The 24,646-nt window shown below is 43.4% G+C and overlaps 2 protein-coding genes across 6 annotated transcripts in view; both read left to right on the top strand.

The window, feature by feature from the left end:
- Nucleotides 1–6,389, top strand: part of ANO5 (anoctamin 5) — an 80,636-nt gene extending 74,247 nt beyond the window's left edge. For all 5 annotated transcript variants that reach the window (XM_077287175.1, XM_077287176.1, XM_077287179.1 and 2 more), the window contains 2 exons: nucleotides 651–756; nucleotides 2,164–6,389. In XM_077287175.1, coding sequence (XP_077143290.1) covers nucleotides 651–756; nucleotides 2,164–2,388 — 331 coding nt within the window. In that variant the 3' untranslated portion in view covers nucleotides 2,389–6,389. The remainder of the gene's footprint in view (nucleotides 1–650; nucleotides 757–2,163) is intronic.
- Nucleotides 6,390–22,826: 16,437 nt separating this feature from the next.
- SLC17A6 (solute carrier family 17 member 6) overlaps nucleotides 22,827–24,646 on the top strand; it is a 56,992-nt gene continuing 55,172 nt past the window's right edge. Inside the window, exons 1-2 of the mRNA XM_077287174.1 lie at nucleotides 22,827–22,939; nucleotides 23,029–23,227. Coding sequence (XP_077143289.1) covers nucleotides 23,142–23,227 — 86 coding nt within the window. The 5' untranslated portion in view covers nucleotides 22,827–22,939; nucleotides 23,029–23,141. The remainder of the gene's footprint in view (nucleotides 22,940–23,028; nucleotides 23,228–24,646) is intronic.

Genomic DNA, 24,646 nt, shown 5'->3' with positions numbered 1-24,646 from the left:
TGCACATCACCAAAACTTTTCTAATTTTCAGCCACATACCCCATTTCAGGTCATGCCTTGTGCCCATCCTCTCATGCCTCCTTTTCAGTGCTTCCAGAACCTCCCAAACCTGCTGTTTGGAGGCTTCAGCAGGTCCTTTGACACTCCTCCAGAAGTCCAGTAGGTCTACCGCCTTTTTCAGGAGGTGGCAGGAATACCGCCATAGTTTCCATCCGATGTACGTGGGGCGAGACATTTATCGTAATTGATAGAGAGGAGCTAATGCATTGCAGGACCCTAGTTCAGCAGCCACGTCAATAATCCGTGGTCTCCTGAGGGGAGCTCTGTGACCCTCTTCCTATCTGCCGGAGTACTCAGTGCCTCTTCAGATTCATAGCCCTGTTTCAACGTCATCATTGCAGTGTAACATGTGAATGAAGCTGTGCCAGGCCTACTAATCAGAAAAAGTGCTGGAGATGTCATTGGTAGGAGGCACTTTTGATGGGCACTGGTCCATCAACTACCAACATGGCCACTGGATCAGGGTCCTGCAAATTATTTTGACCAATGTATGGATGTCACCATCTGCTGGTTAGTCACTTATGATTGAGCTCATCGTTGCTCGGTGCCTCTGCTATAACCTCCAATTTTTGTTATTTTTATGTTGACAGGTACAGAGATTATCGTTACCCTCCAGACCATTCGCATAGGTATTTACACACCATGCAGTTCTGGCACATACTGGCGGCAAAAATGGCCTTTATCATCATTATGGAGGTATGATGGGTGTCATCGTCATTGGTAGTACTTCTGTCAATAGTAGAAAAGATTTATAGAAATTCTCCAAAAATCGATGCATAACATATAATAAATTGGTACAGAAAGGGGTAAAAACTTGGGACCTTAATCTGCGAGGTTTTGCTTGGTGAAACCACTCAGGTCGTGAGGTTATGTTATGCAACAAAGTCTACAAAATGAAAGAAGAAAAATCAGTTCTTCTCCCTTTTTTTTTTTTTTTTTTTTTTTTTTTTTTTTACTGTCAACGTGCAGATTTTAAGAATAAAGTATTCGGCTTGGTTTGCTATGTTTTGCTAATTTTATAATTTATTATTATTATTACAATATTATTACAAAGATTGACCATATGGTCTATCGCTATTTTCTGCGACTTGTCATTTTATTTGTCCATCAAGTGGAGCCCCGTGAGAGTTTGACTTTTGCATCATGCCGACCTGTAGTTTTTTTTTGCTTTTTGTTTTTTTTTTCAATACCATATTGGTACATTCAGTGTTTGGGGTTTTTTTTTTTTTCTTTTCAATTATTGGCAGTGAGATGTGAGGAGTGCAGTGACTGAAAAAGCTATAAGTCTGGCTTTTATATATCTTTTTATTTTCTTTTCTACTTTTAGCATACCATTGAAATAATTTTATATTTTGATCGATCAGACTTTTATGGGCATAACAATACAATACCATCCAAGTATGTGGTCTGTTTTTTGTTTTTTTTGTTTTTGTTTTTTCTTTATACTTTATTTTCAAACTGGGGAAAAGGAGTGATCCAAACTTTTTAAACGTAACATATATTATATTTAATTTTAACATTATTTTTTAGTACCTCCAGGGAATCTGAATCTGCCATGATTTTGATTTCTTATTTTAAAGAAGTTAAATTGATCTTGCATCACATAGCGGGGCCAAGGACTTCCATATTAACCAATCGGCATTGGGGGGATGAAAGTGACTGGATTGGAGCCGGCAATCGCGCCATTTAAATACCACTTTCAGTCAATGACAGCTGCTGTTAAATGGTTCAGCAGCAGCAATCAGCAAGCGCCATCCCTTGCCATTACAGGCAGATGTCGTCTGTGTAACACAGATGACATTGCCCAGTATGGAGAAGGTTCAGCTTATAATCCCGATCCGTACACGAGCGTTGGGGTGCAAAAAAGGGATTATGGGATGACCTGCACGGGAGGTAAAGTTTAGAAAACTCCAGTAGTCGATTGATTCCACTATGAGGTTTAAAGTTGTATCTAGTTCCCCTCCTTAAAACTGCATTAAACCCAAAATGTGACCTAATTGCACATTATCTTATCAGTTTCAGGAAAGCTGACAACCCTCTAGTCTGCTGTTGTCAGTCGTCCTTCTAAAAAAACAGTGCTCTCACGTCTATCCTCTTTTTCAGCACGTCGTGTTCATCGTCAAATTCTTTGTGGCCTGGCTGATCCCAGACGTGCCGTCCGAGGTGAAAGCCAGGATCAAGCGGGAGAAGTACCTGACGCAGAAGATCCTACATGAGTACGAACTAGAGAAGTTACGGGAGAGGCTGTGCGAGAAGAATCCCTGCTCCGCCATGGCGAAGGAGGTCATCGCCACGGAAGGGAAGGTGCAGCTCTCCGCCGCTATGTAGCGGCTGCTCTGCTGCAACAGCGGACACTCTGCTCACTCAGGCCGTATTATAAAGTCACGTTCTTCAAGACTATGTTGTAAATGTTGGCATAGCAGGCAAGATGGAGCAAAGAGCGCTTGGTCCCGGGATGCTCGGAGCTCTGTAAGACTCGTCCACCATGGCTGCTTCCAGTTCTGGGGCTTCGAATGATTACAGGGACCCCAGTCCTGCTGTTATATCACACTGCATCACACGAGTCCTCGTCTCGATCTACTAGCCAGGTAGCTGGATTTACACAATGGGTATGAGGCCCCTGAACACCCACGGGGCACAGGACAATTTTTTAAAATGTATTTATAATTTTTTTTTATTTTATTTTGGTTTTTAATCAAGACATATCTGCATCTTTTGTATGTGAGTCCCTTTATGTTCCGTGATTTGCTGGCACCTTAATTTGCACTTTTATAAATGGGTGCTGGCAGAGCTGTTAGGGTTCAGCCTAAATCTATCAAAAGCCATTTAACGGAGGATGTGCTTTTTTTTTCTCTGAATCATTTATGTTTACGTATTATTATGAAAATGACATTTATCATCAACTATATTTTAGCTCTGTTAAAAGAGTAAAGTATTAGCAGAAAATCAAAAACTTGTATTTTTCCTCTACATCCAAAAATTATCATGAACCCTGCTTATCTTGGCTCAGGCATTAATTTATTTTTTACAATGATTAAATTACGTTGCTAGACAATTTTTTTAATTTTTTTAATCTAAAAACATCACATTGACGGCAGCGTCTCTTCAATGTGTTCTTTCAATTCGTTTTTCGTTCCATTTTTTTTTTTATATCGCCTATCCAGAGAATGGGTCATAACTTGCTGATCATCCTGTCTGATTTCTGGGACCCCCAGAAATCCTGAAACCATGACTCTGGAACCTACATGGCTTTCTCCGTCAATCCCATAGACGGTGATTGGAGCGGAAGCTAGTCATGTCACCTCTGTTCCACTCAGGATGGGGGTCCCAGCCGTCAGGAAAGTTGTACCCTATCCATAGATTATGAAACTCCTTTTTTTTTTTTCTAGTGATGGAGGGAGGTAACCTTAACGCCCTTTTTAATGGCAGTTCTTCTTGCAAACTGTAGGTGTCGCTGTGATCAGTCAAAATCAACAGCAGAATCTGCATTATAACGTTATTTCTACATCACGCGTCACAAAGTAGTTTGTTTTATTTATTGATTTTTTTCTTCATTTTTCATGCTCATGAATGAACTTTATAGTGATTTTTTTTCAGGGAATATTCACTGTAGGTCTCCAGGTTTTTTCGTTGACATATCATTTATTCATAGCAGTCAGTGTTGGGTATAGAGATCTGATGATGAACATTTCCATACCGCCATTCATAAACCACATTCACATGTATTGCTGACACCATCTACGTAGATTCCAGCGGCCTGAGCGCGGTTCTCGTGCAGGTCTCATGCTGTACCCGAGCCTACCTCTCAGAAGTGCTTTATTATCATTTCCTACTTTGATTGTTATGAAGAAATCTGCGACATTGACTGTTTGCATGAAACTATTTTTTTAAGTTTATGCTAACACCACTACGTGTGATGTGCCTTGTTTGCGACCCTCGTTCGCTCCTGTAAGCACGGTCAGTCATCGTGCAGGTTCATAACCATACGAGAAGACGTATGGACGGCCTGAACTGAGCGGCGTGGCAGCATGAATGGCCGCGCTCGCTTACCTGTTTGATACAGTAGTGCAGAGTTGGAGCTTAAGGGCTTGTTCCATAAACTGTAAAATCTACAGTATATACATAAATGTGTGTTCTGGGAACTGTGGTCCTAAATAGTGAATGGAGAAGTGGTCGCACATGCTCGGTACTGCTCTGTGTATAGAAGTGGTGGTCGCACATGCTCAGTACTGTTCTGTGTATAGAAGTGGTGGTCGCACATGCTCAGTACTGTTCTGTGTATAGAAGTGGTGGTCGCACATGCTCAGTACTGCTCTCTTCACACCGTGGACTTTTGGAGCTCCCATTTTTAGCATCAATGTGAGTCCCAGCAGCCAGATTCCTTACAATCAAACATTTATCATCTATCCTATGGATATTTGATAGATTTTATTAATGGAGCAGCCTGATTTAAGTTCCTGGATGAGACAACTGCTCACGGCAACTATGGCCGCACCATCGGCCATCTAAACAGAGTAGGAAGTGGCCTTGTGGAAATGTCTTCCTCCACTCTATGCACATAAATGTAAGACCCTGTAATTTCTGTGATCAGTAGTGGGATTTCAGGCCTGTCTCATCTGCCTGTCTCCCCCTACCCTCTTGTATTACGTCCACATAGCCTAGTAGGACGTATGGAAAGTAATGCAGCCCGTATAATAGGCAGCATGCCTCCTGTTCAGTATTTATTCACATGCACATGAAAGTATTTCAATAATCATGCATGTTTTGTAGCGCCCACATGTGGCAGCAAGTGGAATTGCAGCCAACGTTCCTGCATATTTATGGAGCTCTTACAGCGTGACCAATATTGTGTTCTGCAGCTGATTTTGATGTGTATCCCCCCCCCAAAAAAAAAGTGCCTTTTGCTGACTGTTTCTTGTTTTGTGCACTGTTCCCAAAGACTCCTTAATGGCTGTAAAGGTTTTCTGAGGGTTAATTTATTGGGTCTTAACGATCTAATGAAGGCCCCCCCGCCCCCCCCCCCCCAAAAAAAGTGACTTTGTCCAATAGTTAAAGCGGAGGAGTAAGCTTCTCTCTGAAGGACTGAGGCAGAGACATAATCACAAACACAATTTCAGATTTAGGGAATCCGTGACCCAGCACGAGAGCCAGGGCGGCCATATTGGACCCCTCCATTGATGACGTTGAGTCCTTGTTTCTTCTCATGTTTGTTTCGGCTCAGAAGTCGTCTCCTTCCACTTCCTGCAGTCAGTTTCTTAGATAAAATGTCTGTTTTACAGATTTATTACTTCCAGATAATGGAATATTCATGAAGATCCCGTTCATGATGGGAATCTGCCTTGTAGGACTTTGGTTCCCATCCTGTTGATCTCCAGCTCCCATCATGTCCTGACAGCCGCAGGCAGCTGCAGAGTTTACCGTTGTCATTTTCTCTCTACTTTTGGGACATTTTGTGGCAATTTGTTATATCTGTTTGAACACTTTTTGCAGGTTTTTCTAACAAGGGAGCATGGCTTAGAGGATAGGGCATCAAAATTTAGGTGCAAAATTAATTTTACACCTACTGGATGGCTAAAGTGCCAACAGAGGCACCAAATAGAGCACAGTTTAGGAAAATGCTGTAAATCCTCTGTGCTGCTATCTTGGAAAACCATTGTGTTGCCTGCGGTATTTCAGGACGTATCACTTTATTACCCCCATTATAGTGATTTTCCACTTTTTCGGGGCGGGTTTTTTTTTTTTTACTATGTATATTTCAATTCTTCTATATAGCACTCCTGCCATAAACCTTGTGGTCTTGATGCCCTATCCGAATCCAACGGGGCCAACTTATTATCCTCCTAATTTCGGTAACGATCAGACCACCTTTTGTGCCGCCATTTTGCATACAAATCCCATCCAACAGCGAGTGACCCATCCACCGAAAATACCATAGCTTCCACCATTGGTATTCGGAGGCCCCCTTTCTAACCATATAAGCTCCCTAATAATCCATCACCACCCAGCAGTCTCCTCGCCCTGGCCCCTCGTTGCCCTCACCCCCGGTGCTGGCCCGCGCCACTGTGCTCTCAACCCTAAGCCTTGACTGTTTGTATCAATACGTATATGAAGGACATTTTATTGGGATCTTAGATCTTATTTTCTACCAATTTTATGTTGTTGTTGTTCTGTATTTCTATGTTGACCTGTGAATAATTTGTAAAATCTGCATTTTTACCGGTTATTTTACTACATTTCTCTACCAGTTTAGCGCTGGCCTCTCGGTTTTATATTGTGTTTCACGCTGCTTGAACTTGTATTGAAAAAAATAAACTTCGTTTTAAAAAGTTTTCAGTATTTTGAGTGTTGTTTTGAGCATTTTTACTGCTATACAAGAGACTGCCTCTCCAGACTTGTTTCACAAATTTGAAATGGAGAAATAATGCTACTAGAGATGAAAAGTGCGGCCGTCTGACCAGCGGTGCTGCTGCTTTCTGGGCTTTTTGAGCCAAGCGGCTTTGACCCTTGGCTGATGCACACATGGACGTAACACTGACGAGCCCCTCGTATAACAGATCCGACCAGTCAAGACCCCACTGAATGTGCTATACTTGCTGTCAAAAGTACCGACTAGCTGACATTATTTGGTTTATTACCTTGAGAAAAGCGCCGGTCAGGTGTCAAAACGCGTTGAACAGTAAAGAACCGTTTTGAAAAAGATTTATGATATTATCTTATGGACTTTCTATTGAGTCACCGTCAGTCTCAGAAGAGAGCATCAATGGCGTAACTTAAAGGTCTTGGGCCCCAATGCAAAATTGCCAACAGGGCCTATAAATATGGATGTATAATATTGGTCCTCTCTTATGTCCCTATGGAGCAAGGACCCGTACAACCACTATAGTTACACCCCTGATCACCTCTGGGCTATGCTCTCTTGCCCCTTTGTTTAAGTGATTGATGGACGTGTCCATCATGATATGTCTCTTATCACAGTGCAGCCAATTATCCGGACAGTTCACAGATGAGCCGCTGATCATTGCATTATTGTTTGCATCCAGAAGTGGAGAACCTGAACAGATCCAGGGACGGACATGTCATTGGTGCAACCTGTGCAGCCGAGCAGGGGCCCAAGAAGTAAAAGGGCCACTGCCGCCTCCAATGAAGGAGAAATCTTGCATTATGATGAGCTATTGGATTGCAAAGGGCCCATATATTGTACAGGGGCCCTTCTCAGTCTGCGCCCACTAATATACTAAGCCTGCTCAGTCTGCGCCCCCTGCTGGCTGTCCTCATGAACAGCAGCCTGGGAACTTTTTCCCACGCTCGAGGTCATATGAGGACAACCAGCAGGGGCGCATCACCGCGACTGAAGGTAACTATAGGTCATTGACCTACATTTCCTTCATTCGCTGGGGCTTACAAGCACGAGCACAGCTGCATTAGCAGGGCTCCTGCTTGTAAAATATTTTAACCCCTTCAGATGGATTACCTCGTGGGACGTGACAGGTCATCTGAAGGTATGTATATTGTGGGTTTATTATTTTTCCAAGCGAGGGTCTTCACATGGATTGAGAGAGCAATAAAATATTAAAACAACCTGTGTGTTTATTTCATTAAAATACTTTTTAATCGTGTGTGTGTGTTTTTTTTAACCCTTTCATACAATTGGATTAATAATGGATAGGTGTCCTAATTGACGCCTCTCCATTATTAATCTGGCTTAATGTCACTTTACAATAGCAAGGTGGCATTAACCCTTCATTACCCCATATCCCACCGCTACACGGGAGTGGGAAGAGAGTGGCCAAGTGCCAGAATTGGCGCATCTTCCAGATGTGCCTTTTCTGGGGTGGCTGGGGGCAGATGTTTTTAGCCACGGGGGGGCCAATAACCATGGACCCTCTCCTGGCTATTAATATCTGCCCTCAGTCACTGGCTTTACTACTCTGGCGGAGAAAATTGCGCGGGAGCCCACGCCAATTTTTTTCCGCCATTTAACCCTTAAATTTAATAGCTACAGCGCCGAAATTTTGCACATACACACTACTAACAGTAGTGTGGAATATGCAAAAAAAAGGGGGATATGAGATGGTTTACTGTATGTAATCATGCCTCATAACCTGTCGGGTATGGGAAGGAGAAATGAAAAGCCGGCAATTGAATTAGCGGCTTTAATGCTATCTAGCGCTGCATTAAATATAAATATACATATATAGGTGTCTCACTGACATATATATATGTATATATACACATTCTATGTGTATATATCTACTCTATTCTAACCTGTCAGTGTGATTTTACTGTACGCCGCGCTGAATTGCCGGCTTTTCAAAGGACACCGGTGCGTAAAAATCGGATGGTGCGAGTGCTGTGCGATTTTTATTTTATTTTTATTTTTTTTTCTCTCGCACCCATTGACTTGCATTGGCGAGTCTCGTCCGAGAATCGCAGCAATACGCAGCATGCTGCGATTTTTTTCTCAGCCGATCCAGATTTTTCTCAGTCCGATTTCGGCTAAGAAAAAAATCGCAAATGAAAAGACACCTATTGAATAACATTGGTCCGAGTGCAATCCGATTTTTTTTATCGGATTGCACTCGTCCGTTTTCCTCGCAAGTGGAAAGGGGCCCTTAGACTGCAGTACAGAGCCTCTAACCTAGCCAAATCAGATCTCACACTTTGCACTGATGAGGGACAGCACCCTCGAAACACCATGTGTGCAAATTGATATTCTAATTTGGGTTTTATCCTAATTCATGTGGCAAGGGTTAATACTGACTTTTCGGATTGCTACTTCCAATAGGATGTGTTAGAGTTGTTGTCCTCTTCCTCTCTAAAGAGAGATTTTGCATATTTAATTTCCCCCCAGGAACATTACATGGCCTATAAGTCTCCTCACTCTGACATGCCACCCTCTACGTACAACAAAATTGTAACAAATCCTCTGCTGTGACATATATTGTGTTCAATTGTTAACAGCCAAAAGTCTAGGTAAACGGTTTAGGATGAAAATCAGGCTATGTACTAGGTAAAGAAGCGCAGAATATGGTTTTATATGTATGCCAAGAACAGAATGCACAGGTTGTGCCGAATCCACCAATGACGTGTGCCGCTCTTATACGAGATTCTGGAATTACCCGGACACTTCAGAATCCGCTGCTGACGTGACACGCTCTGCAGGGCGACCTCTCTGATGGTGGCGGTGGAACAGATTTGTACATGAGCGCTCTATAGAGACGGCAGGGTCGGGAGCAATGCTCTGCGGATGGACATTGCTGACTCTCCAGGCGTTGCCTTAGTACACGTCCAACAGGAACAAACACCTTCTTAAAAGCATTTCATACCCCGAGAGGAAAACAGAAGGCGGCCGGTGCCAGAGGATGGAACTGCGCTCCGAGCAGGTGAGCGACATTATCAGTTCAGTACCAGAGATGGCGAGAATCCAGGTAGGAAACCTACAATTGTGCCCTACAGATGTAGCAGAGCTAAGCTGGTCGCTGGCTGATACATGAGACTCCAATGGCAACACAAATCCCGATAAGGTCATGAGATTTATCTCGGCAGTTTATATGGAAAGTTCAGCGCTGCCGCCACGTCTGTGACTTTTTGGGGATTTCTCAGCCTAGACTATAACCTGTCCTGCAGTAATGGGGACACCGCAGTATACTGATGGGCGCGCAATAGGACAATTCTGCATTATTTGAGCTCTCCTATAATTTTTAACCCCTTAAGAATGTGGTCAATTTTCATTTTTAAGGCTAAGTTCACACTAGGCGGTTTTTTTTTTCCCCTTTTTTTTATGCAAATTCTCACACACGGGTTTTATCATCAGGATTTTGTGATTTGCATGTTTTTGAGGTTTTTTTGGACAACAAAGCATGTCACTACTTTCAGTGTTTTTTTGTTTTGTTTTTTTTTTTTTAGGGTTTTTCACCCATCCACTTGAATGTGTGGTGAAAAAAAAAAAAACCCACAGGTATCAGGTTTTGCTACATTTTTTTTTTTTTGTGCCAAAAAAAGTTTAGCATTAAACTTTATCAGCATTCACAAGACAAATTTAGTATGCCATATCCGCTGCAAAAAAAACACAGAAATCAAGGAAAACATGCTTTTTTTTCTGCAGCTTCTTACCTGCCAAGAGATCAGGTTTTGCTGCAGGAAAAAAAAAACATTGAAAAAATGCCTAGTGTGAACTTACTCTAAGATAATCCCCTAAGGAGTTCCCCCTTTCTTCAAAGAGCCATAATATATTTAATTTTATATTTATTTTTATTATTATTTCTCTGTTCACTCGTATTTTTTGCAGATGAGTTGCAGATTTGAGTAACACCATTCACTATGCCGTAGAGTGTAGAAAAAAAAAAATGGGCAACGGGTGAGAATCCAAGTGCAATTCTGACATTTTTTTGTTCATTTGTTTTCTATAAATTTTTATAGTGTTCATTGTGCTGTATGATATGGTAATGTGATTCTTCGGGCCAGTTGGGAGAGCCGCGGCCAGTCTGCTGTCGTACTGCACCCTAATACTCAGAAAGATTGGATATTGGGGAGTGCGGGCGGCTAATGAGACTGACTTTTAGTTTCTGGGATCTTTGGAAAATATACCGGAATGGAACTCAGTTGCAGTACCATACACAACCTGCGGTCAGGGGTGGCGCTGTTTCTGAAAGTAGAAATTCTGTTTTCTTTTCATGTTCAACCTCTTTAAGGGTAAGTTCACACAGGGCGTTTTTGCAGCTTTTTTATGCTAATTTTCAGCTGCTTTTTCCAGTACCAGCAAAGCCTATGAGTTTTCAGAAATCTCATGCACACACATTGGTTTTTTTGTTTGATCAGTATTTTGTGCTTTGCTGCGTTTTTTGGACATAGAGCATGTCACTTCTTCCAGCGTTTTTTCAGCGTTTTTCACCCATTGACTTGAATGGGTGTTGAAAATAACGCAGCAAAAATGCAGATATCATTATATGCTGCGTTTTTGCTGCTGAAAATCCAAGGACATTAGCATGGACAAAGAGGGAAAAAATGCACCAAATATGCAACAAAAAATGCACCAAAGACGCACCTAAACCAGTGTTTTTGACGCAGCTTCTTTCCTGCCAAGATCAGGTTTTGGTGAAGAAAAAAAAGCAGCAAAAACGCCCTGTGTGAACTTACCCTAAAGCTTTGGAGATGAGTGAATAAATGTATCGACTGCATGTGTCCGCTATAATGGATGGATACAAAAGTTGCAATATGTTGGTGTCCCACTTCTTTTGCTTGTTTCCTTTATAGAGGGTCGAGTCTGACTTTTGCGAGAAACCGGATGGCTTCCTGGGCGCCATCCAGACGATATTCTTCCCCGTCACCTTCCTCTTTATTCTTGTGGTTGGGTTGTCCCTTAACCTCCCTGTGATGTGGATTCTGGTGGCTCGGATCAAGCGCTGGAGTAGGAGCACCATCTTCCTCTTCAACTTGGTCTTGGCAGACGTCACTTGGATACTTTGCCTTCCGTTTCTTATCCATTATCACTTCAACCAGCTCCATTGGATATTCGGAGATGGCCTCTGCAAGCTGACCCGGACTGTCTACCATACCTCCTATTACTGCAGTGTCTACTTTGTCACGTGCTTGAGCATGGATCGATACCTGGCCATCGTGCATCCTCTCAAGTCTCTGAGACTCCTCAAGAAGCACCAGTCTCTGATCATTTGCTTGACCATTTGGGCGGCCACGTTTTTAAGTAGTATACCCGTTCCCTTCTATGCTGGAACTGAGATCTGCGAAAACAACAACAAAACTATCTGCACCAACTACGTGTTTTCTCCAGACACTCGTGTGACTCTTCCATACTCGTTGCTCTCCACCGCCATCGGTTGTCTCCTGCCCTTCGTCTCCCTATGTTACTGCTACTGTAGCAGCGTAGGGGAGCTGCGGCGGGTGGAGATGCACCGGTTGAGGAGGAGAGACCTGTTGACCAAGCTCATGTGCTCCGCTCTGGTGATCTTCGCTGTCCTCTATCTGCCTTACCATGCCTCCAGGAACACTTGTATCTTACTAAGGACCTTTGGGCCGTATTCTCCCCCGGTCATCCAGCGAGCAGATGCCCTGTTCTTCATCGAGATGGCCGTGTGCAGCCTGAACAGTTGTGTCAATCCCTTGTTTTGTTTCCTAGCTGGAGGCGATTTCCGAGAACAGGTCTGCAAAATTGCTCATTCCGTGCCACCTTTCAAAAAGTGGAGGCTTGGCAGCAAAAAATCAGCCGTCTGCCCCACCTGAGGGGAACTAAGCTCTCATTAAATGGCAACACTGAGACATGACGGACTTATCTGGTATTTGTATGGGCTTAAAGGGAATCTCTCAGGTGGTTTTTCCTATGTAATCTGAGATCAGAATGATGTCGGGGCAGAGACCCTGATTCCAGTGATGTGTCACTTACTGTGTTGTATGCTGCAGTTTCTATACAATCAGTGTTTTATCAGCAGAAGATTATCACTACAGGACTTGGTGTCTAGTGCCTGCTGGTCAAACCCCGCCCTCAGTAATGATTGGTTGGTAACTTTCTGTCAATATACAGAAAGCTGCCAATTGGTGTTGTGGGAGGGGTTATACACAGCTCAGTATTTAGAGCACTGCTATATCTGTAGCTGCGAAAACAGTGATTTTATCAAAACTGCAGCATGGAGCCCAGTAAGTGACACATAACTGCAATCGGGGTCTCTGTCCCTACATCATGCTGCTCTCAGCTGGGACAACAAAATCTGGTGACAAATTCCCTTTAAATAGTGACTGCACTTTTGCTGATCTGGCTTGTAATAAATGGAGGACAATATAGGCTTCCTTCTGTAAACACTTAAGGGCTCGATTCATTATTGCATTTTTCTTTTAAAGTCCCTTTTTTTTTCTTAAACTTTTGCTCTAAATTTTGCACAAGGTAAAAAATAATTTTAATTTTTTTAACCTTTTTGCGACTTGTTAGTGCAAAAAGTTTCACGTTTTGCAAATTGATGCAAAAATTGTGCCAATTGTGGGTATTGGGGGGGACTTTCCTATGGGGGTCCTATTAATGGGGAATGGGGGGTCCTATTGATGGTGGGATCCCATTGATGGGGTGGAGTCCCATGATGGGGAGGTCCAATCGATGGAGGGGTCCTATTGATGGGATCCCCCATAAACAGGACCCCACCCATCAATGGGAAACCCCCATCAATAGGACCCCCCATCGATGGGGGGTCGCTATTGATGGGGGGGGGTCCCATTGATGGGTGGGGTCCTGTTTATGGGGGTCCCATCGATGGGGCCCTATTGATGGGACTCCCCATCGATGGGACCCGCCATCGATGGGACCCCCCCATCAACAATAGGGGGTCCCATTGATTGGGGTCCCATTGATGGAGGGGTCACAACTGTGGGGCGGTCCCATTGATGGGACCCCTCATCAATAGGGGGTCCCATTGATGGGGGATCCCATCAATGGAGGGGTCCCATGGATGGGGGTTCTATTGATGGGACCCCCCCATGAATGGGACTCCCAATCGATGGGATCCCCCCATCAATAGGGGGTCCCATTGATGGGACCCCCATAAATAGGGGTCCCACTGATAGGGGGTCCCATTGATGGTTGGAGTCCTATTGATGGGGGGTCCCATCAATAGCACCCTCCAATCGATTGGACCACATCCCATCGATGGGGGGTCCCATTGATGGGGGTCCTATTGATGTGACCTCCCCATCGATGGGACCCCCTTATCAATAGGGGGGTCCCATTGATGGGGTGGGGTCCCATTGATGGGGAGTTCTATTGATGGGACCCACCCCTCATCGATGGGATCCCCCCCATCAGTGGGATTCCCATCAATGAGACCCCCATCAATAGGACCCCCCTATTGATGGGGGGGTCCCATTGATGGGGGTTTCTATTGGTGGGGTGTCCCATTGGGGGGGTGTTGTATGGGGGGTTCCTTATTGGGGGGGGAGCAGAACAGAATGCACAAGTCAAATATAGCCCTATTATAGAGGAAGAATGACGCGCCTGGACTGGTGTCAGTAGGTTCCAATAGGTTTTAAAGGGCATCATTTCCCACAGGACACTGAGGTCTTTTTTTGTCTCCCCTTTTCTTAGCTCTCCTTGTGCTAGATTTTTTAAATAGATGATTTGTTAAATTAACAGTCTGCAAATCACTTTATATAAAATTGCCTTAACCCTGAAAAAATCACTTTAAGGTTCCAGCCACAAGTTGCTTCTTTTCTTTGTAGGTTACTGTCTATTCCATGTGTAATCTGTCTCTACAGCCAGAACTGATTAGACGGTAAGTGGGGGCAGATCTTTGCAGCTCTGTTTTTGCTGTAAAACCATATACAGGTATAAAAGAGAGGCAGGTTTTCATTTCCAGGGAACGGAAGTTCCTGCACCTATAGTGCAGGCAGATATGTGATAGAGGAAGCCTATGAAGGAGTAGATTGCAAGTTACCGAGTGAAAGAATCAGAAGCCTTCCATAGGGTGTAGTTTGTCATACTATACATATTACGTATTTCCACCCATCCATACAACCTCTGTCTCATCTAAAGTGGTCAAAATCCAATTCTCCAGATACGGTTGTCCTCACGCCTCCCACAGACGCTGCCACCAATCTTTGGTAAATTCCATAATTGCACAAGCTACCAAGTTAAGTCCTCGTTGTTTCACTAAACTTTGCATAATCAATCGTACAACTTATCAGAGAAATCTACTTCTTTCTCCACTTATGAGCCCCTTCTTCCTCTCTCCCTGCCTCTTTAACTGATCATCCACACAAAAAAACTGCTCAAATCTGTATTGGTAGAAGCCATATGGACTGTGAGCGGAGAGAAGTGTCAGGCAGATCCAAGCAACTGTTTTACTCACTTCAGCTCTGGATTCACCGTTACACGGCTCAGTATAGTATAGAATGTTCTGTTACTTCTGTCTGTGTCCTACAGAGACTAGAGTGTGTATGGGAAGTGTAATATGCAATTTGCCTCTTCAGAGAAAAAGAGGACTTGAACTCTATAGCGCCACCTTTGGGAAGTGTGACAGCAGATAGTCTTCATCCACCAGCTCAGAGACAACTGAAAATTGGAGCTGGAGTCTGCAAAGGGGAAACTGGTGAAAAATGTAGAATACAAATCACATAATGGCCAGAAATAGCATTATTCTTCTTTTACACATGACCAATCATCCTTAAAGGGGTTATCCACTACTTGGACAGTGCCGGTGATGTTCTGGCTGTAGTGACCCTGTCTCTCCCGGCAATCGCTTAACAGTGTGACATCAGTCGAACCCTGTGGCCAAAAAGGGGGAAACATACGGACTGAGAAGGTGTTGTCCGAGTAGAGGACAACCCCGTAAAGCTGATGAATCCCCCATTGCCTTCTTAACGACATATACCATCCCTTGTAACAAAATACTATAACTAACCGAATCAAGTAGCAATTAGTTGTAAAATGCTATTGCAAAAAAAGAAATGAACTCTCAAGCTAAAGAGTGAGAACTGACACGGCTGCCCTTACAGTTCCTACCCAGCTTTCCCAAAGTCCCGAATGGTAAAATCTGCCAAATTAATGCGATTATCCACTTTTCACCGTACTTTTCATTTTGATGACTTCACCAGGCATACTTTTTGTGGAGGATCCCGAGAAAGCTGAGTGACAGTGCCTGGGATCACAATAAGGAAAATAAGTGTTGGGGGTGGGGGGTGGAAGTAATTTTGCTGCTGTTTTTGTTTCTTCTGACATATGGCGTCCTCCTGTGCTCTCGGCTTTTATGTCCTCCTGTTCCGCCTCCCTAATAAACCCACCGTGGTGTTGGTGACTTGTGCGAGAAAATAAACAAACGCAAACCTAATAAGTTTATCGCATGTATCACTTCCTCTTGTATAATGAGGCTAATTAATCACATCGGGTTTATTCATGTTATCTGCCCGTAATTCGGAAACACAGATCCTGACACCTGTTTTGCTGCTGGAAAGGTCATTTGTTTTACAGATCTGTTTGCATAACCATGATACGAGGGTTGGGGGTGGGGAAGAACGTGTTCACCTCGAGGGTCCCCACTGCAGCGCCGTGAGCCAAGAAATGTCCCTAGCTGCTTTCAAACACAGTTCTTCTATAGAGGTGTTTGTAGATTTTTATAAATAAAGTTGATTGAAATAAGTACAATAAGACCCCGGTGACCATCTCACTGTCAGAAACCTGTCGCACAGGAAGGAGTTGTCAGGACCATTCCCACTGCAGACAGAAATGCAGTGAGAGCTGTTTGAGCTCCCCCTACTGGTGGCTGCAGCTATCCAGTGTTATGGCTCACCTGGTGGGGTGGGATTCACTAAGCTGTAGGTCTGGATGAACAGTTTGTATCGCAGGTGATGGTGCACATAAAAAACAGCTGGATCAGTATATTGGCACCTCGAACAGAAAGGAACAGCAAAGCTAGAGATGCTAGATGGCACCTGGATCAGAGGAGTTAGATATGCAGCCTTGGAACAGCAGAGTCGGATATGCAGACAGGATTCTGTTACAGCAAAGAGGAGTGTGTAGACAACAGCACATTGGAACAGCAGAGCCGGGTATGCAGACAGGAATTCTATTACAACAAAGATGAGTGTGTAGACAACAGCACATTGGAACAGGAGAGCCGGGTATGCAGACAGGAATTCTCTTACAGCAAAGAGTGTGTAGGCAAAAGCACCTTGGAACTGCACCTGTGGGAGGTGTGACAGCAGATAGTCTTCATCCACCAGCTCCGAGACAACTTCATCCACCAGCTCAGAGACAACTTCATCCACCAGCTCAGCAGAGCCGGGTATGCAGACAGGAATTCTGTTACAGCAAAGAGGAGTGTGTAAACAACAGAACCTTGGAACAGCAGAGTTGGGTATGCAGACAGGATTCTGTTACAGCAAAGAGGAGTGTGTAGACAACAGCACCTTGGAACAGCAGAGTTGGGTATGCAGACAGGATTCTGTTACAGCAAAGACGAGTGTGTAGACAACAGCACCTTGGAACAGCAGAGCCGGGTATGCAGACAGGATTCTGTTACAGCAAAGAGGAGTGTGTAGACAACAGCACCTTGGAACAGCAGAGCCGGGTATGCAGACAGGATTCTGTTACAGCAAAGAGGAGTGTGTAGACAACAGCACCTTGGAACAGCAGAGTTGGGTATGCAGACAGGAATTCTGTTACAGCAAAGATGTGTGTAGACAACAGCACCTTGGATCAGCAGACAGGATTCTGTTACAGCAAAGATGAGTGTGTAGACAATAGCACCTTGGAGCAGCAGAGCGGGTATGCAGATAGGAATTCTGTTACAGCAACGAGGAGTGTGTAGACAACAGCACCTTGGAACAGCAGAGCCAGGTATGTGGACAAAAGCTGAGAAAAAAAGATGATGTGTCACTTGGGCTCCTTGTTGCAGTTTTGATAAAGTCACTGTTTTCTCTGCTGCAGATGTAGCAGTGTTCGGAGTGCTGAGCTGTGTACAACCCCGCCGACACCACTGATTGGAAGGTTACTGTATACACGCTGCATAGCCAGAAAGCTGCCAATCAGTGGTGGGGGTTGGATGGATTAAATTGCAGCACGTTAACTAGCTCTCTAGTGATAATCTCCTGCTGATAAAACAGTGATTTTATCAAAACTACAGCAAGTAGCCCACTGAGTGACAGATCAGTGGAATTGGGGTCTCTGCCCCTGCATTATGCTGCTCTCATATTAGGTGGCAAAAATCTGGTGAAAGGGCAGGTCGTTCGCCAAGTGGCAACTGACTTCGGAGACAGATATTCACGTGTCTGAGGCGAAACAGACTAAGTAAGGTCTAACTGTAGCAGAATTGAATTGGGAGGACGCTGATGAACCATGCGGTACGGTCCGACCCGGGTATGTGCTGTGTGTCAGGAAGGAAAATGCAAGGAAAGAAGTGTGTAATGTAAATACTGTGAAGAATATGGATGTGCTGCATAAAGAAAATAGTAAAGTTGTTGGTTTGAAAGTTGAAAAGGACTGTGTCTCAATCTTTGTAACACCGACTAAAGGGAACCCACACCAGAGCAGAGGGGACCCCAACGGCACAGAAAGTGGAGCCACAGGTATGCAAAGTGATGGACATTGTTTTCTTGTGATGGGAGGCCAGGGCACAGATGCTCCAGATTCCTCGGCCATGACTACGGTCATGGCCCTCTGTCACACAGATACAGGGGACACAGGACATATGCTGCAGACGCAGGGCATGCACTGGAGAAACAGGAGAACCAGGACAGGTGCTGCAGATACAGGGGACACAGGGCATGTGCTGCAGATATAGGGGACACAGGACATGCGCTGCAGAAGGGGGGACACAGGACATGCGCTGCAAATATAGGGGACAAAGGACATGCGCTGCAGATACAGGGGACACAGGGCATGTGCTGCAGATACAGGGGACACAGGGCATGTGCTGCAGATATAGGGGACACAGGACATGCGCTGCAGAAGGGGGGACACAGGACATGCGCTGCAAATATAGGGGACAAAGGACATGCGCTGCAGATACAGGGGACACAGGGCATGTGCTGCAGATATAGGGGACACAGGGCATGTGCTGCAGATACAGTACATGCACTGCAGATATAGGGGACACAGGACATGCACTGCAGATATAGGGGACACAGGACATGCACTGCAGATATAGGGGACACAGGACATGTGCTGTAGAAACGGGACACAGGACATACGCTGCAGATACAGGACATGCACTGCAGATATAGGGGACACAGGGCATGTGCTGCAGATATAGGGGACACAGGACATGCGCTGCAGATACAGGGGACACAGGGCATGTGCTGCAGATATAGGGGACACAGGACATGCGCTGCAGATACAGTACATGCACTGCAGATACAGGGGACACAGGACATGCACTGCAGATATAGGGGACACAGGACATGTGCTGCAGATACAGTACATGCACTGCAGATACAGGGGACACAGGACATGCACTGCAGATATAGGGGACACAGGACATGTGCTGCAGATACAGGACATGCACTGCAGAGCACTGCAGATATAGGGGACACAGGACATACGCTGCAGATACAGGACATGCACTGCAGATATAGGGGACACAGGACATACGCTGCAGATACAGGACATGCACTGCAGATATAGGGGACACAGGACATACGCTGCAGATACAGGACATGCACTGCAGATATAGGGGACACAGGACATGTGCTGCAGATACAGGACATACACTGCAGATATAGGGGACACAGGACATGCGCTGCAGATACAGGACATGCACTGCAGATATAGGGGACACAGGACATGTGCTGCAGATACAGGACATACACTGCAGATATAGGGGACACAGGACATACACTGCAGATACAGGACATACACTGCAGATATAGGGGACACAGGACATGCGCTGCAGATACAGGACATACACTGCAGATATAGGGGACACAGGACATGCGCTGCAGATACAGGACATGCACTGCAGATATAGGGGACACAGGACATGTGCTGCAGAAACGGGACACAGGACATACTCTGCAGATACAGGACATACACTGCAGATATAGTGGACACAGGACATACACTGCAGATATAGGGGACACAGGACATACGCTGCAGATATAGGGGACACAGGACATACGCTGCAGTCACAGGACACACATTGCAGACATGGGACATACACTGCAGACACAGGACACACACTGCAGACACAGGGGACACAGGACATACGCTGCAGATACAGGGGGCATAGGACCTAAGCTGCAGACACAGGACACACACTGCAGACACAGGACATACACTGCAGACACAGGACATACACTGCAGACACAGGACACACGCTGCAGACACAGGGGACACAGGACCTAAGCTGCAGATACAGGGGACACAGGACATACACTGCAGACACAGGACATACACTGCAGACACAGGACATACGCTGCAGATACAGGGGACACAGGACCTAAGCTGCAGACACAGGACATACACTGCAGACACAGGACATACACTGCAGACACAGGACATACAATATTTCTACATTTCAAGTTAGGCCTCTTTCACACTTGCGTAGTGCGACGTACGTCGCAATCCGTCGTTTTGGGCAAAAAAGGATCCTGCAAATGTGCCCGCAGGATGCGTTTTTTGCCCATTGACTTGTATTGCCGACGGATCGCGACGTAAGGACTTACATTGCGTCCGTCGTGCACTGGATGCGTCGTGTTTTGGCAGACCATCGGCACAAAAAAGTTCAAGGGAACGTTTTTTCGTACGTCAGATCCGCCATTTCCGACTGCGCATGCGTGGCCGGAACTCCGCCCCTTCCTCCCCAGACTATAGAATGGGCAGCGGATGCGTTGAAAAACTGCATCCGCTGCCCATGTCGTGCATAATTTTCACAATGTGTGTCAGTACGTCGGGCCAACGGTTTGCGACGGACCCGTACTGACGCAAGTGTGAAAGAAGCCTTAGAGTCATTCTTTTGTATCCTTCACCATTTGCTACTTTTTAGCTTTGTTCCATAAGGGCTGAGCTGTGACCAATGACTCCAGGTTAGTTGCTCTGTCTATTGGAGTCAGAGGGAGTCTGAAATGTACTCTGTCTCAGAAGTTCGGGCTGTCTCTCCTCTATGCTTTACACTGCAGGTTTTTGTATAAACAACGTTCTTCAGGAAACCTGAGTGCTGATTTTGTTAACTAAAAATGCGTAATCATTTTAACCTACAAGCAAGTATATCACCAGCGTGAAAGTGAAGAATCTCTACCAGTGCCAGTACTGTGGCGCGTCCATCCCACTTTGCCTTCTTATGTGCCTGTACATTTTGAACCTTCTGAGAGGACAGCTGTGATGTTTGCACTAGTTTTCTTTGGATTTATAGCGCTCGAAGAGTCAGACGGACGTAGAAATCGGACAGAGTTCGGAAAGCAATGCTCGGACTGGCCAGCGGCTCTCCTGACCTGCGCGTGACAGTTTCCTGTATTTCTATGCAGCTGTTACGCTTGGGTTGGGAGGGCCGCCGGCCCGTCTGGCACTGCTTTCTAAACTCTGTCCAACGGTTGTCTGACTCTTCCTTTCGCCAGTCACATTGATCCCTGGATTCCCCACTTCTGCTTCTTCTCCCTTTTGACAATTTGTAGCTTAAAATTAGCAGAAGCTGCAGCTGCATCCCCCTCCTCTCCTCCCTATCTATTTATCACTTTCTTTCTGCAAACAGACTAAAGACTAAACATTAACCATTTTATTCTGTCATTGATGTAGCCGAAATAGGGTTTTGATTTTGTTTTTTAATTGCAGTTTTGAATGTCCACATTCACTTTACCTTATAATGTGCTGTTTAAAAAACTGTTAGTGTTGCCATCTTCTCACACCTGTAACTTTTATATTCTTCCATCGCCAGAGCTGTATGGCAGGGGAGGGGGACTTGTTTTGGGATTTATAATCTGTCAATTTTATTAATTGTGAGTTTTATGTTCTACTTTGTTCCAAAATAGTGCCACCTCTGTCCACAGTTCGTTTGTAGTATTGCAACTTGACCACATTCATTTAAAAAGAGCTGAGCTACAATACCACAGATAACCTGTGGATGTTGCTTGGTGCTGTATCTGGAAGACAGCAGCTAAGTTTTCTAATCATGGCAAGGGAAGCGACCATAAATCATCAGTGGCTAAAAGTCTCCAGAAAGTTAATAACTAGAGCTACAATCTCAATAGAGTTTACCAATCAACAAAATTAACAATATGCATACTGCAAGGTGAAGTTTAGAATTCTTTACAAATAGTGCCCACAATGTACATGGTAGGCGTAATCACTTTCATTTAACCCCTTTATTTCTGCAAGATTCCACTGGTGGCTGCTATGCTTCTATTTGAACACCAGAGGGCAGCCTTGTACTGGATTAGATTTTTTTTAATCAAAATCCCAGAACTGATTACTGATCATTAACACAAAAAAACCTGCTATGGGTGTAAAACATCTGTAATTAATATACCCGATAGTCCTACACTACAGCTTGAAGCCAAGCATCAAACCAAAACTGTTACGCCGAGATGTTAATATTTTTTTTTATTATTATTATTTTTTGCTAGAGTGGTTTTTCTCCCATCGGCTATAAAATATTAATAAATAGATACAAAAATTAATTAAAAATAAAAATTAACTTGTATTCACTCCTGTATCAAACTCCATTCAATTAAGGAGGGAATGTCGCTGACACGTGACATATATTGTAATTGTCTAAACATGCCGTATATAACCAAATTGTGTTGATAATATTAACACTTATTAAAGAAAGTGTTTAAAAAAAAAAAAAAAAAAATTATTTTGAAAAATAATGATGATTGGAATAAACACAGGAGAAGTTTGACTCCTGGTTTATTTAAAAAAAAAAAAAAAAAAGTGAGGACTTTCCATTCTGTGTGAACCTGGATTGAAATGATGACATCTTCCCTCTGGTTTCCATAGCATCCACACTGGTGAGACTAAGAATGAATTCTGCACAGGGCGATCCGCCCAATTCCCTTGGAAAGTTAGCGGTGGCAGCATGAAGAGGCTCTTCCTTTCCACTGGACCTGTCCATGGTGCTGAAAGGAGTTAAGGGGCAGCCACTCAGTCTCCTAAACCGGAGATTCGAATTGTTTGCCATGGTCAAAGGGACCCAAGTGGACAGTCCAATATTTTCCTGGTGAAGTTCTTTGCAATTAATTCTCTAAAATAAATGCCATTTTTGCAATACTGGGATTTTCTACTTGGACGTCATTTTTGGTCTATGGTGAAATGCAACATCCTCTTCATCAACTTTGCATTCCGGCTGCTGAGAATCCACAGTATATGGAGGCGACGGTGATGTAAAAGGGATTTTTAAGCCGCCAGAGGACCAAATGCTGCTCTGTTCCAACCATGAAACTGCCTTCACTTACAGTAAGAGGAAGCTCCCCAGCCAGGAACACTTTGTAATCCTCCTTCTCTATCTGTAGGCGAAGAAGCCATCACTTATTTTTTTTTTGTAGGATTAGGTTTGGAATATTTTGTATCCTGGGATCTATACTAGCACTATGAGAAGTTGTCGTTCTTTGCATTGTACAATTTAGCCAGAGAACAAGCAACAACACCTGAAGCAATAATGGATACAATAAAACAAAGGGTCTTAGCACCTGGAAAAGAAGGGCTGAAGAATTTCGCAGGAAAATCCCTGGGTCAGCTACACAGGTATCAACATTTTACTGAAAAAAATTAATTAAAGTTTATTTGTAATCTTTTGAATTTTATGAATGTAACTGTGCACATTTTGATAAGCTTCATTCGGTGAGTACGATGAATATTAATAAGTCGTGTACGTGCTCGGTCGCCGCCATATTCCCCGTTCATTAATTATTGGTCGGCTTCAAATTTAATTTCAATTTTACAGCTTAAATATTCTAAAAAAGCAGCAACCTGTAAGGGTAAAGATGCAGACACGCCATTAACGGATTCCCAAGCGGAATGTTCAGGAGCTTAAGCTGAATAAATAAATATTTAATAAGTACGAAGGTCGACTCCAGCAGGGACACAAATTAGACATTTCCTTCCATGCTCTTTTTTTTTTTTTTTTTTTTAGAAGTCTCATTTTTTATTTTATTTGTTAGCACTTTTTTTATTATGTTTTTTGCCATGACGTAACAATGGCGCATGTAATCTCATACATATAATATTCTGTTCTCTTCCAATTTCTATATGTTTTCAAACGTAACTAATATGTGTAATATCAAAGTTTTAAAACCGTTTGAATTTTTGGGGAAAATTTTATTTTATAGATTATTTATTTCCCAACATGTATTAGTTAAATGTTTCAATTTCTGGTAGTATAATATTAATTAATAACTGATTAATAATGGTTAAAAAAAATGTTATGTTAAAACATATATAGTCTCTTAAATACAATGTTATTAGAATACTACAGATAGGTGGTTAAATCGTTTTGTTTCTAAAAGTGTTGTACAATCAAATATTTTTTTATTGTAATTTTATATTGTTACTTTTGCAATTAAATATTTACATCATTATCTATCTTTTTATATGTGTGTTTGTGTGTATATATTTTTATGTAGATATGGTATATATGAATGTGTGTGTATATGTGTAATATATGTACAATATATGTGTAATTATATATAGAGAGTTTGTTTATATAAATAAATATATATTTTTTATTATTATTTTATTTATTTTTTCCTCTCGCTGTTATGTGTTTTATGCAGAGTTAAGATTAGTAAAATCATTCCATGTTTAAGTTTCAAATTTTTGACGCTTACCGTAGGTGGATTTTTGGGAATCTGTATAAACCCCCATGTATTTTATGACTACATTAAATATTTATTATGTCTATTAAACATATGTTTAATAATTTAAGGGGAATGTTTTTCTGGGGCTTTAGATCTTTTTGCTCTCCTATCTAGAGCAAATTTTGCAAATTGTTCTTTTTCGTTTCAAAGCTTTGAATTAGAACGTTCCGAGCCTTTTTGCATTTCTTTGACATCGAGCTGTACATTTTGGGGTTATTTTAAGTGAGTGATTGGACAAAGAATAGCAAATTAGCGTTATCATTTGATTGAAAAATTAAGAAAAATGAAAAATTGTGTTCTTATTTTT

The sequence above is a fragment of the Ranitomeya variabilis genome, chromosome 2 (genome assembly GCF_051348905.1).
Source record: "Ranitomeya variabilis isolate aRanVar5 chromosome 2, aRanVar5.hap1, whole genome shotgun sequence".
NCBI classification, from domain to species: domain Eukaryota; kingdom Metazoa; phylum Chordata; class Amphibia; order Anura; family Dendrobatidae; genus Ranitomeya; species Ranitomeya variabilis.
The sequence above is the reverse complement of the archived record's forward strand: the minus strand, read 5'-3'. Positions and strand labels throughout refer to the sequence as shown.